Source organism: Parus major, chromosome 6 (assembly GCF_001522545.3).
Source record: "Parus major isolate Abel chromosome 6, Parus_major1.1, whole genome shotgun sequence".
NCBI classification, from domain to species: Eukaryota; Metazoa; Chordata; class Aves; order Passeriformes; family Paridae; genus Parus; species Parus major.
Genome location: NC_031775.1, coordinates 13,342,488 through 13,354,968, shown reverse-complemented (window position 1 = coordinate 13,354,968; position 12,481 = coordinate 13,342,488). Strand labels below are relative to the sequence as shown.

General features: G+C 42.5%; 1 protein-coding gene across 1 annotated transcript in view; it reads left to right on the top strand.

Moving 5' to 3' along the window:
* Positions 1-9,542, top strand: part of ANTXRL (ANTXR like) — a 59,239-nt gene extending 49,697 nt beyond the window's left edge. Inside the window, exon 18 of the mRNA XM_015633762.3 lies at positions 4,461-9,542. Coding sequence (XP_015489248.1) covers positions 4,461-4,691 — 231 coding nt within the window. The 3' untranslated portion in view covers positions 4,692-9,542. The remainder of the gene's footprint in view (positions 1-4,460) is intronic.
* Positions 9,543-12,481: the final 2,939 nt, after the last annotated feature.

The following is a 12,481-nucleotide window of genomic DNA, read 5'->3' as shown; positions in this document are numbered from 1 at the left end:
AAGTGATCGTGACTTTTTATAATATGATCCATCCTGTGGTTTTGTAAGTAGCATAACATCTGAATCTATTCTTTTGAGATTTAGAGGTACATTTTTGTAGTGAGCTATCGAGAGATATTTAGGAAGTGAAGCTGCATGCTGATGAACCAGGTCCATAGCAAGCTGGCAGACTCATCCCAGTGACATAGATAATCAAAACTGGAGAGAGAGACCAAGGAAATTATGTTCATTTTGTATTTCAGGATCCTAAATAATACTTATATTTAAAAATAATAAATAATAATTTAATACTTCCTTACTGGAAGCAACTTCATTTTAAATTTGGTGATCTAGTGTTTTGAATGGTCACGCTCGAATTTTAAAGGACTTATTTTAATCCATTCTAAAATGCAAGTGTCATATTCTTATAAGGTCAAAGACAAGAAAATTCAGTAAACTAAGTGAAGCTAACTCTTTTTCAGTCAGATACCCACCTCTGCAAATCCAGATTGTAGCACTGGGACTGTAAGCCAAACCAAGAAGGAATGGAAAATCAAGCAAAACTTATAACAGGAAGGATGTCTTTTATTAGGTCAACTAATGTAGCTAAAAATAAGAAACAGGCAAACTTTTGTGTACACAAATACTGACATGCACACAGATGAAACTGGATTTGATTTTTGTTAAACACCAATGCATGTATTAAACTGAAGAGAGAAAAGGGACAGCTACTGGCAGATGGCCTGGATATTTTAAATTCCTTTTGCTGAAGTGCTGCTAGTATCATGGGTGAACAGACTTCCCTATGGCACTCTTTGAATTGCCTGGATTCTTTTAATAATCATTTCTGTCAGTTGAAAACTTGCTGAGTAGTAGCTAAAGATTTTGGGGAAATGGGTGCTGGGGAATGATGTAGTGAGCACTGTGGTGAAGGTGGCCCAGCAACACGATGCGGTGGCTTTCAGGAGGTTCCTCCCTTCCTCCCCGCCCCTTAAACCACACACAATAACACATCTTAGGTGGTCGAGGAGACTTTGCCTAGAAGTACAAAGTGCCTGAATTGCACATGTGATTGTTACACTGGGATAAAAGCTGGAGTCGGGACAAGGGCAGATCCCACTGCTTCAGTATTTGTACTTTTTGAAAAGCCAATTTGGAAAGCAGCATAACAAGAGCCTAACAAGTGGATGGACATATGGGGAGGCAAAATAATTGTGCATGAGGAAGAAGGTGCAGATGTGAGCTGAAGTAAGGGCGTAGCTCCATATGGCACATGGCTGACCTTCAGTTGGTGCCTGAATGACGGTACGCGGCGCGGGTCGCTCCGTCTGAGCGCGGCTGCTTGGGGAGCGGGGCCCCAGCCAGACAGAGCTGGGCTCACGCAGATCATCTGCCTCCTGGAACACAATACAGCAGCTACCCACAGCTGTTGTGCCTGAGATCATCCTGGGATTGTGCACCTTGCAACTCTGACACCTTCCCTGAAACACTTGGGGCGTTCCATGCTTCTGGAAAAATATAGATCTTTACCACTACTAAAGTGGTGGCGGTGGCTTCTTAATCCCTGTTAATCTTCTGTGCAGGAGGAGCAGAGATAAGTGTGCGGGATACCTAATTTCTGTATGTGTTTCCAGCTTTAGAAGCCTTTGGAGAGGAAATTACTTAATTCTTTCAAACAAAAAATATTAAAAACCCTGTGGTTAGTATGTTTATTTGAGAAAAATCATGGATTTTTTATAAACTAACCCAAGAGGAATGTGCGTGTTACGTAGAATAACAGTGGCACTCTGTTATTAGGGAATTGTGATGTGTGGAGGGCTTAATTCTTCAACCTAGAAATCTTTGACAAAATACACTTAGTCCAAACTACCACTTACGATTTATTATCATTTGTTCTTCCGTTTCCCTTTTCAGCTGTTAATCCTGACACTGGCTTAGAGTTTGGCCTCATTTTATCAATGGCTACTTGAAGTGCTCAGGAGGATTTGCTCCAGTATTCACCAGAAGTCTTTGATATATGAGATTGTAGGCTAACACTGGTAATCTTTTGTGGGGAAGTGTCACAATACATACATCGATCATCCAAGCCTCTATCTGTCAGACTCTCCCAACTCAACCGTATTTTTCATGACACAATGCAGCGCATGGCCTTTAAATTACCCATCTGTCTGACAAATCAGTGAGTGTGGCAGAAACTGGCAGCAGTTTGACGTCGCCTATCACTTTAACTGAAGTGAAAGTAATGCAAACAGATTTATGGGATCCCCTTTGATTATAGACTATGAATATATTTGGAATTGATGTTTGTGAGAGAGACACAACAGAGGAGTAGGAAAGGCTTGTAGGCAAAAGCACTAATGTTGGATTTGCAGCTTTGCATTTACTATGAGGGAGATTGTTCTGCCCTAAATTTTTCCCTCCCCATATGCTGCATCTCATCTGAGCACCTCTGACCTTTTTTTTTCTTATTTTTCTTTCTCCTGAGTGATTATTTAGCTGCTCTAAATTCATAACTTTATTATTATTATTATTATTAACTTATTATTAAGGCTGAGTTTTCTTAAATGAATTTGATGTACAGCTGTTAAATACATCTGTAATATTCATTGCATGTCATAAATACTGCTGAATTTCCCAGTGGGCTCTGAATACAGAGCAGAAGCAGCACAGCAAAACACAAATAGCTGGCAAGGATGGCTGCTTGCTGCAGTGCTGGTGAGGACTCGAGTTCTGTGGTGGACTAGAGCAAAGCATTGACTTGGTTTTCTTGATCCAATGGCTTATCTTTGCAGAAGTAGCCAAGACCTTGGCTTCTGTCTTTTTCCTCCCTGCAGAGGCTCTGGCCCAAGTACAGTATTGCCACGAACATGGTTCATAACCAAAGTCTGGCTTAGCAAGCCTGGACTTTTAGGAAGAGAATTTTATGCTATTCATTGATGCTGCTGTTTAAGCGTAGTGGTGAATTGTGGTGCTGAAAGCTGGGACAGAGAACTACTGAGTGTGTCCCATGTGCAGGCAGCAACATGTCCATTAAAACAACTCGTGTCTCCAGTTGAGCTGTGGAAGCCCAGAGCCATTCATTCCAAGTAAGTGATAGGGTGGTATACTTTGGGTTTTACATTTGTAAAATCATCCTCTGATCTCTGGACCTTAAACAAGCTTCTTTTGAAACTGTTTGCCTTTCTTCGGAGAAGCCACAGACTTAAGTGATCCCCCTCTTTTTAAATAAAGTTTTCATGAACAAAGGTGTAGGCATTGGAAGTCACTCAACAAAACGGTTGTGGTTTTGCTGTGATGGCTTTTGCCTTGTTTCCTTAGGAAACTGTGATTTTTGAGTTTGCCACAGAAACTCAGCTTGTTCTCTAAACACCTTCAGAGTTTTCTCATGCCAGGCAGCACTGAGCCAAGAGAATCTGTGACTGGTGTGGGTTTTTGTATTCCTGCTGCCACAGCCATTGGTAGCTGGGGAGCATCGTGATCTACAGCTGCTTAGCTTTGAGATAAGTTTTCTAAATTTGGAATCCTTCTCCTGAATTTGCTATGGGGATGTTCTCATAACCTCGAGCTGAATTTAGTTTGCTGGTTCCATCATGCAGCCTGTCTGAGGTGCCTCACTGAGGTTGCCATGTAGCTTTTGCCTCTAACCTAGGAGCCTCTGGCTGCTTCTCACAAGAAAGGCTAGCTGGTCTTTGGGGTCTGTCTCTCTTTTTCTTCCTATCTGGAACTTGGTTAGTGGGAACCTATGCCAGGCTTTATTTTGGCTAAAGAAAACCCTGGCATATTTGCATTTAGCCCCTACTTGACTAGGACATCCCCAATGCTTGCTATATTTTTTAAAACCAAGCTACTCCTGTTAAAAACTTCCACACACAGTGCTCCCATCAGATCCTGCCTGCCTGCATCCTGCATCCATCCTGGAATCATGTTCATTGGAGAGCCCTCTGTGAAAGTCCCACACCTCATTGTTGTTTCTGAGGGGAGCCACATCTCTGCTGGAGCACAGAAGACATGTACTATCCCAGTGTAATGCTCAAAGCACAAACATCATCCAGGCTAGGATCACTGAAAATGAGAGCTACAGATTGTGTCTGTGACTAATGTTGTTGCTCTGGTATAATCCTGTATAAATTTTTTCTCAAGCACAGCTTTGCAGTCAGGGATCCCACCAAGGCAAGCATGACTTGGGTGGAGCTGTCACTTTAGGCATGTTCTGCTCTAGTAGCAGAACAGAGAGCACATGTGAGCACAGTCCCTTTTGGTTTAAGCCAGTCCTAGGCTATTCTCTACAGGTAGTAGCTCTGAAAAGCAAGGAAGGTATGAGCTTTAGTACAACATGGTTTGAATGTAATTTCTAGAACCCAGTATCTAGTCAGTGATACTGGATGAAATGTAGCCTGGCCTCTCTGCTTATAGTACCTTTGACTTGCTGCTGATGAGCCAGAATACCTGCTATTTAATAATGAATTTTTCTTCACCTCTAGGGAAGATGCATAAACTTCACCCGCGTGAAATCGGACGGAACCTCTGCCCCTTACAGCCCACCACCGAAGGTGCCATGGCGCGACAACGCTCCCCTCAACAACGCTCCAAGGAATCCTTCCTCTCCTGTGTCTCTGCAACCTCCTTCCAGGCAGCCACCTCCTGGACCACCTCCATCCCGAGCCCCTCCTGGACCTCCTCCTTCACGCCCCCCACCGCAGCCCATGGCTTAGAGTGCAGCAAAACCTGATCGACACAACATGTCTCTTTGCTGAACACAGCATATTTATTGAGTATTGGTTTACAGTTAAAGATATCAGAATTTGTTGCTGGTCAGCAAAAAGAAGAAGAAAAAAAAAAAAGAAAAAAAGGGAAAAAAAATTGCCAAGTGTCAATTTTAGTGTATGAATATATTTATACCACACGTGCTAACATTCAGTGGAAAGATTCAGAGCTATGGGTAACAGAAAGAAACCAAAACGATCATCTAGATACAGTAGCAGCTTTTGTGTGCATACATTTGAAGATCTATTTAGATAGGACAGTTGTCTGACCTGTTATGTCAGATCATTCATTAATAACTTTAGCCGGTACTCGTGCATCAGTGGCTTTGATAGCTGCCACCTACAAGTTGGCTCAACATAGTTCATTGAGGAAATTGCTTTCCTTTCCCCAACAGTACTGCATCCAGATGTTTATATGGATCAACAATTGCAGAGATAACTTTCTGCCTTTGGTTCTGCAGGTGGAATTTCCATGGAAGTTTTAAGAAGCCTGTAACAGTAATGAGGTAACATGAGACTGTGTGCCAATAATCTAGCTCAATAATCTATATAGAAGAGGGATTTTTTTCCCCCTGGAAAACTCAGTTTTGAGCCTGCCATCTCTGCATATGTTTCAATGTGGTTGCATAGGGCAACCACTGAAGGTGAGATTATCTAGAAATCCAGACGTTGTAAAAGGTTTGGGTTAATATTTGTCCAATGTTCAGAGGAATTTTGAGAAAAATATTTTGACTTGATATTTAGTTTTCATTTATAGAAAGAGTAGTCCAAAACAAGGCAAACATACATGGAATTTAAGCATACACACTGCAGTAAGCAAACAGAATGTGTTATTTATATCAGCAGCATTGAGGGACTGATTCTATTGCTATTTGATTGGATGAATTTCCTTTTGATCTTACTGCCAAGAAGAATTCAACCCTTTTGTGGCTCAAACATAAATTCCTCTTTTAGCATCTGTTTCTTTAGACAGTTCAGATGCCACTAATATGTAACCCTGCAGTCTAGCTGTGGCTGAGGCATGGTGTGAAGAGTGAGGATGAGTTTTATCCCTGTTTTATATGCTTGGCTGCTCTCGCATGACCTCAGTTCAGGGTGGCACCAGAAAGCGATGTGAGCGCCCACACAGAGGTGGGAATTTATGACGCGGGACTGTGGGTCAACCCATTATTAGTGTTCACTGAGCAATACCTGAGTGGGTTGTGCCCAGAGCATTCCCTAGTGAATCAAAATAACACCTGAGCTTGCTTTTTCTCCACCACTACCTATTGTATTGGAGAGGGAACCTATGGCGGTCTGCTTTGGCACTGGCTCTGTTTTTAGGATAGTTGTAGAAATAATGATATGTTGCATTATGACACAGCAATATATATATTTCTCCATCTGTGCGTGGGCATGTAACACATCACCGTAGTTATTGGCACACAAGTCTAAGATAAAACTCTAACTGTATCATGCAGTTGCTCCAGATTTAAGACCTTTTCATGCCATTGTTACAGGCATATAAAGTTGTACTGGTACAAACAGAAATCAAGCTTAATGTTTCCAGTGGAAGGCCTGCTTGCAGAACACCACCAAGCTCTCATCAGTCTATGCTGATCACTGTGACATGCCGTGTGTATGCAGCTGAGGCTGTCAAACATAACTCAGAAGAACCACAGAGCCTCTTTCTCCTCTTGCACTGCTCTGCTCTCTTGAGCTTAGCTCTTACCTCATGTATATTGGTGCAGGTAGTGGAATCATGCTTGTGAGTGCCAACTGGCCTTGGAGCTGTTCCTAATTTAGGCCAGAGCCAGCAGAGCACTTCTACATGTGTTAAAATGTTCTGCAGGTCAAGAGAAACTTCCTTATGCTCAAGTCCTTTGCTGACCTGTGACTTCGTTGTGACCAGAAAGGAGAATTGGGATGCACTCAACCCTATCCTCATTCTTTTTAGACACTTGAATAGGGTCTGCATAATTTGGTTCATGAGAATAGATTTCTGTTTGGAGGGGAAAGAAGAGTGTGTGTGTGTGTGTGTGTGCCTGTGCCTGTGTGTGGGAACTGTGTAGGGTTTTGTTTGGTTCCTCTTGCTCTACAAAAATGGCTTTAGAGTTGCACTCCTGTGAATGGAAAGGCCTTTTGCAGCCGGTGTGACACAGAGTCATCACCTATCTCTGTTTCTTTCAGTTGAAAGGTGAAACTAAAACAAGTCCTATTTTCCACTGCAGTTCTGGTGGATCTCTGCTGTTGACCCCAGTGAAAGGAACTGGATGACTGTAGTGAGAGAGCAGGGGGAAGGTGCTTCACAAGCAGAGATCAATGATGGACATTATGCTGGTAATGTGGAAACCCTGAAATAATCTTGCTGGGTCTAGCAAGACGATTTGTAATGTGTATGTACAGTGAACTTAACAGCTTCTCACATTGGTTGTATATGAATAATTAGCCAGCAAGTGCTAACTAGAAATTGAAATGGCAGAGGACAATAAAACTGATCCCCATGCCAGGACAAAACAGGGCATTAGAGCTTTAACTTCTCATGGGGTTGCGACAGACCACTGCTCTGTAGATGCCAAGTATCTTATCAGCAGGCAGCAGTGAGATTGAAGCTGTGACTTGGTGGGTCCAGAACTAACTTTAGCTGATGAAAAAGCCTGGGAGCCAGATTTTGTCTTGTCTTGCACCTGTACAGGTCTTGGGAGGGGTGAGTAGAGCTGGTGGTTTGCCCTCATGTTAATGTTGGTGGAATTTGACTCACTACCAGTGACAGTGGAGGTGTTGGCTTAGGCAGGGCTTCTCACAGTCACACATCCAACATGCCTGTTGTTTGCAGTTGAGGAGAATATTCTTCTTTGCTGGAATAGACAGTTTTGCTAAGATAACACGTACTAACAATTCTGCACAACTTGCAGATGCAGCAGGAATAGGAACAGCTTAGGCTTTGCCAAATCCCAGGTGAATGGATTCATGTATGATAAAGCAGGAACCACCATGGGTTTGAGAATTAGATTTTGCATAAGTGGAGTTTCCTGCATTCTCACTGTAAAAAAAATTGAACATTTGGTGTGTAACTCAATTTTTGGCTGCAGCCTCTGTGACAGGAGCACTGCAGGTTTAGTTTGCTGATAAATGAGGAAGACTGAAATTTCCTTTGCAAAGGTGGGAGCTGTGAATATGCTGGCTACAGAAAGGCCTTTTGTTTGTATAGAAATGTATCCATTTGCAGTGATCTCAGGCACTGGAACAGCACAGTAGGAGAAACTAGTTGCTGTTTGATCATCTGTTGAGCTTGATGCTTACCTGGTATAAATCAAAATAGACCAACTGAAATCAAGGCAGTAATATTCATGTCCATCAGATGAGAAATGTTAGAAAATAAAGGAAGGGACAAAATCCCTCCAATAGGCTTGTTGTTTCAATGTTTGTTTTGGCATTCTTGTATATGTCAATTGTGATTGTAGTAGTTACACTGCTAAGAAATGTTCTCATGTGGGATGATTCCCATGTATTTTCCAGTATACAGCATCATTTGACACTTGCAAAAAGTGAATATCTAATGCTTCCCCAAATCCTAGAGGAAAATGAGGGTTCAGGAGACCTTGATCTCACACTTAGTACAGATGTGAAATGACACAAGGTGCAAAGCAGCAGGGAGGGAAACTCAATGTGTTTAAACCTGATACAGAACCACATTGATCAAAGAATATTTATGGCCATCTTTCAGGCTCAGTGCATGTGTTGCCATCTGTGGGAACTGCCTGCAGAGCAGACGGTCCTAAATAGAAAAAAAAAAAAAAAAAGAAAAGAATCAGCTTCTCATGTGAAAGGGCAAGCATAACAATGAATGACATTATTTCATGAACTGTACCAGTTCAAATGCATGTGCACCTGGTGCTCCTAATACTTTTTAGTCCTGTTGGTCTGCAGACAACATGATCAGTAATATGCTTTCTCTCTTTAATCATTTGCTATTTTTATTGTTGTTACTTTTTTTTTTTTGTGGTTTGTTTGGGTTTTTTTAAAGAAACATTTCACTGAGAAAACAGCCCTACTTCTGTAAATATAGAGTTTAATTTGGTGGAGACAGCACACTTCTGGATGTTACTGCTGGACAGTTATTTATTAAAAGGGGCTCAAGGTGAATAAATAGAGGTGGCTCAGGATACATGCATGCAAGTGTGATAATGCAGTATAGCATTTTCAGTTCTCTGTAGTTTTGGGGCAAGGGGAATTTTTGGGTCATCTTAGCTTTTTTAGAAGTTTGTTACTGATATACCTTTGAATAATGCAATAGAGATTCCTAACATATAACAGTGCTTGAACAAATGTGTAGATTGTGATAGATTTTTCGTTTGGGAGATGAGGAGAAGGGTAGTGAGGGAGAAATGTTTTAGGAAATGTTTTCATTTTTATGGGGTAAAATGTACTGTACTCAATCTTTTAATTTTTCATTTGTTTAGAAAGATGTAGTGTTTTCAGAAACAGTGGGGATGTGGGCTGATCCACAGCTGGGGCATGGAGATGAGGGACAGAGGAAACAGGAAGATTTTTGAGGGATAAAGAATCTTTACTTGGGGGTGTGGGTTTTTTACTGGTACATGTGGTACAAATTTCTGTAACTGACATGCTGCTTCCATGTTATAATCATGTAACTTTATGCAGTTTAGGCACATGCTCTGTTTTTCTGAGAAAACCTTGCAAATGTAATGCCTGCATGTAAATGTGGGAGATGTAGCCAAAATCTTGTAATCCAACATAATGTAGTCTTTAATGGCTTCAGAATCAACAATAAAAGTGCTTACTGGTTAAACACTACAACGAATTTCATTGCAGGGTCATTTTAGGAGGTGATAAGCTTCTCTGTATCTTCTTTTTTAATCAGCTCAGCCACATAATTGTCAGGAGAAGAATGTGGAGTTGGGCTGTCAGAATTACCACCCTCGACTTGCTACTAATTCAGTTAGGGACAAGAGTATGTTCTGTGCCTCAGTTTCATGTTTCTAGGCTGAGAATTTTGATCTTTGTCTGATTCAAAGGTAAGCCATTGTTTTTAGAAACCAGGTAGGAATGCTAAGTAAATTGAACTGGAGTCAGGGCTCAGACATTTATTAACACATGGAGCAGACCCCGAATTAATTGCTGCTATCTAAAAGAGGAGTCGTAGAACACATAAAGGAAAATCCATGCAAGATAAAATGCCAGAGCTGAAGACTTTAACAAAGAGATATTCCATGTCAAATCCTACACCTCTGAAAACACTGGAGTCACCAGGCTTCCGACAGAACTACAGATTTTCAATCCCTCCCTGCTTCCAGTGTTTCCTCTGTATCTCTTCCAGTCTGATTGAGGACTGGGGGCAGAGGGCTGGTGAACATAGGGCAAGCAAGAAGGTCAACAGGGGTAGGCCACAGAAATCTCCAACCCAAGCAGGCCACAATTATGGGTAATCAAGGCTGCTGCAAAGCTGCTGAGCTGTGCTCTGCACTCAGTGTGCCCAGCATGGCAGCCACAAGGGGAAAAGGAAGCTGGTCTTTTCACACACATAATCCCCTGAGCACATGTGAGCCTCATCTGCAAAAAACGGTGGACAGCAAATTTTGGGGGTTTGGTAGCCACATGAACTCATTGCAGCAAAGCAGGTGGGAGCTGTGTGGTGGCTGAGCCAGGCATTCACTTCCCTCTGGGCAGCTCCAACTGGCTGTGCTGCTAATGGGAATTGAAATCCTCAGCCTGGAGCTGTGCTATTCCCTCATGGAGGCAGGGGCTCTGACAAAAAGGCTGGCTTGCTCTCACTCTGCACCCCAAGCTGGCAAGACAATAGTCACCCAGTACGGTTTTGTGGCCTTCGCTCTTTTTTGTTCTTCCATCTGCTTCTTACTCAAAAAGCAGGCTTGGAAGAGATCAGATAAACAAAAGTGGTCCTGCAGCCAAGGCTCTGGGCATTTTTATTCTGCATTAACAAAACCCTACATTGGCTGCAGCTGTGGCTGCTTGGATTTACGCATGCCTGAGACAACAAAATTCAGATTTGACCTGAACTTTCCCAGAGACTGGGAATGTGCAGTTCCAGGTCTTTGGTTATGGAACTGTCTATAAATAGCCTCTAGTGCTGATTTAGAATCTTTCATCAATGTACTTCACAGTCTCAGGAGTGGCATTTATATGTTCACATACACCAACCCCTACCCAATCTAGCTGCATGGAAGTCAGCAACAAGAATTTTTTTGGCTTTGGCAACCTGAGCCAGGAATGGAAAAAATGTTCTTTTCCCCTCTCCTCTCATTCCTTAAGAAACCACAGGCAGAGCATGTTGCCCATGCTGGACGTTGCCTGGTCTTTACTCTGTGAATATGTTTTGCCCTTTGGGATAGGACTCATCTCAAGTTTCATCTGTTTCTGTGACAAATTTCACCTTTCCTGCACATTGAAGGACCTCCCTTTTCACTGCACAGGAGTCTGCACTGGAGTTTCCTGGCCAGGTATCACTCTGATTTCTGACTGCAGCTTGAACTGTGAGATTATGTATGACATGAAAAAGTTCTCTAAAAGAAACCTTTCCTGCTGAAAAGTTTTGCCTGTGACATAGATTGAGAAATGTATCCTTCTAAGCTTTCAGAGATGCATGATTGCATGGATCGATATTTAACTGAAGGTCCTTAGATAAGCCCATCTCAGCCACAGAGGTCACTCACTGAAGTGAGCTCTCCTCACACCAGCCTCTCCCTGCCGTGGAGCAGCTGCCTTCCCCTTCATCCCTGCTGGTGTCCTGCATCTTGCTGAGCTTCCAGGCTGTGATTCTGGAGCTCAGACTATGTTTCTTCATGGTGGAAATAGGAGAACCACCCTGCAGAACCACCCTAGGTCCTATGACCCAGAACACCTCACACTTGGTGTACACTTTTCCCTCTGATGGCAGAGATATGGATTGAGAGCATGAGTTTTCCCAGTGAGCACAGGAACACAGCTGTCAAGCCATAGTCATGTAATAAACACCCATGTGTTTGCCACAGGTTACCAAATACAGCAACTCTTGCCTTACTGGTCATGCCTCATGCACTGTTAGGGTAAAATACTTAGTGCCCTCAAAGATTTTCCACACTCTTTTTTTTTCAGTACATAGAAAGATGTTTTGAGGTGGAAACAGGAGTCCCAAGATCCGCCTTCATCATCAAAGACATTTGGCCAATCAAAACCAAAGGGAAAATATGGCAAGCACATGTGGCAGCTCATTTTCTTCAAAAACACAACTGTTCCCACTTTGTGCCTCTCTTTCCTTTTGTGTCAAGAATATCTTAGCTAACAGTGAATGTGCCTAGGGGTAGAGGTTGGTCCTAGTTCAGCTTTTGCATTTGTTTTTTTTTTTTTCTTTTCTGGATTTCTGATGCACCTGTTGGGATCTTCGTTGATAAAGGGATTTCAACACGTCAGTGAGGCTGTTTTTTCCAACTGGAAAGTTCTGCAATGCCCTCAGCAGACAGTGCCTTCAGAAGGTAGCTTAAAATCCTTGAAAGGCATCATCACAATGGTAGACTTGGCTCTGCTATAGCTCACCAGGAAACTCCAGCTGCAGGAACACCAACAGCCTGTATCTGAGACATCAGGAGTGACAGCCTATCTGCCAGGACACTGAGAGAGACCCTGGAGGGGTTTGTCTCTTCCCAAACTAGCAGCTATGGCCAGGGAATACTTGTGCCTTGAAGCACTTATTCTTCTCTAGGGAAAAAAGTGGGTAGGGAGAAACTGTAACTCTATTTCCC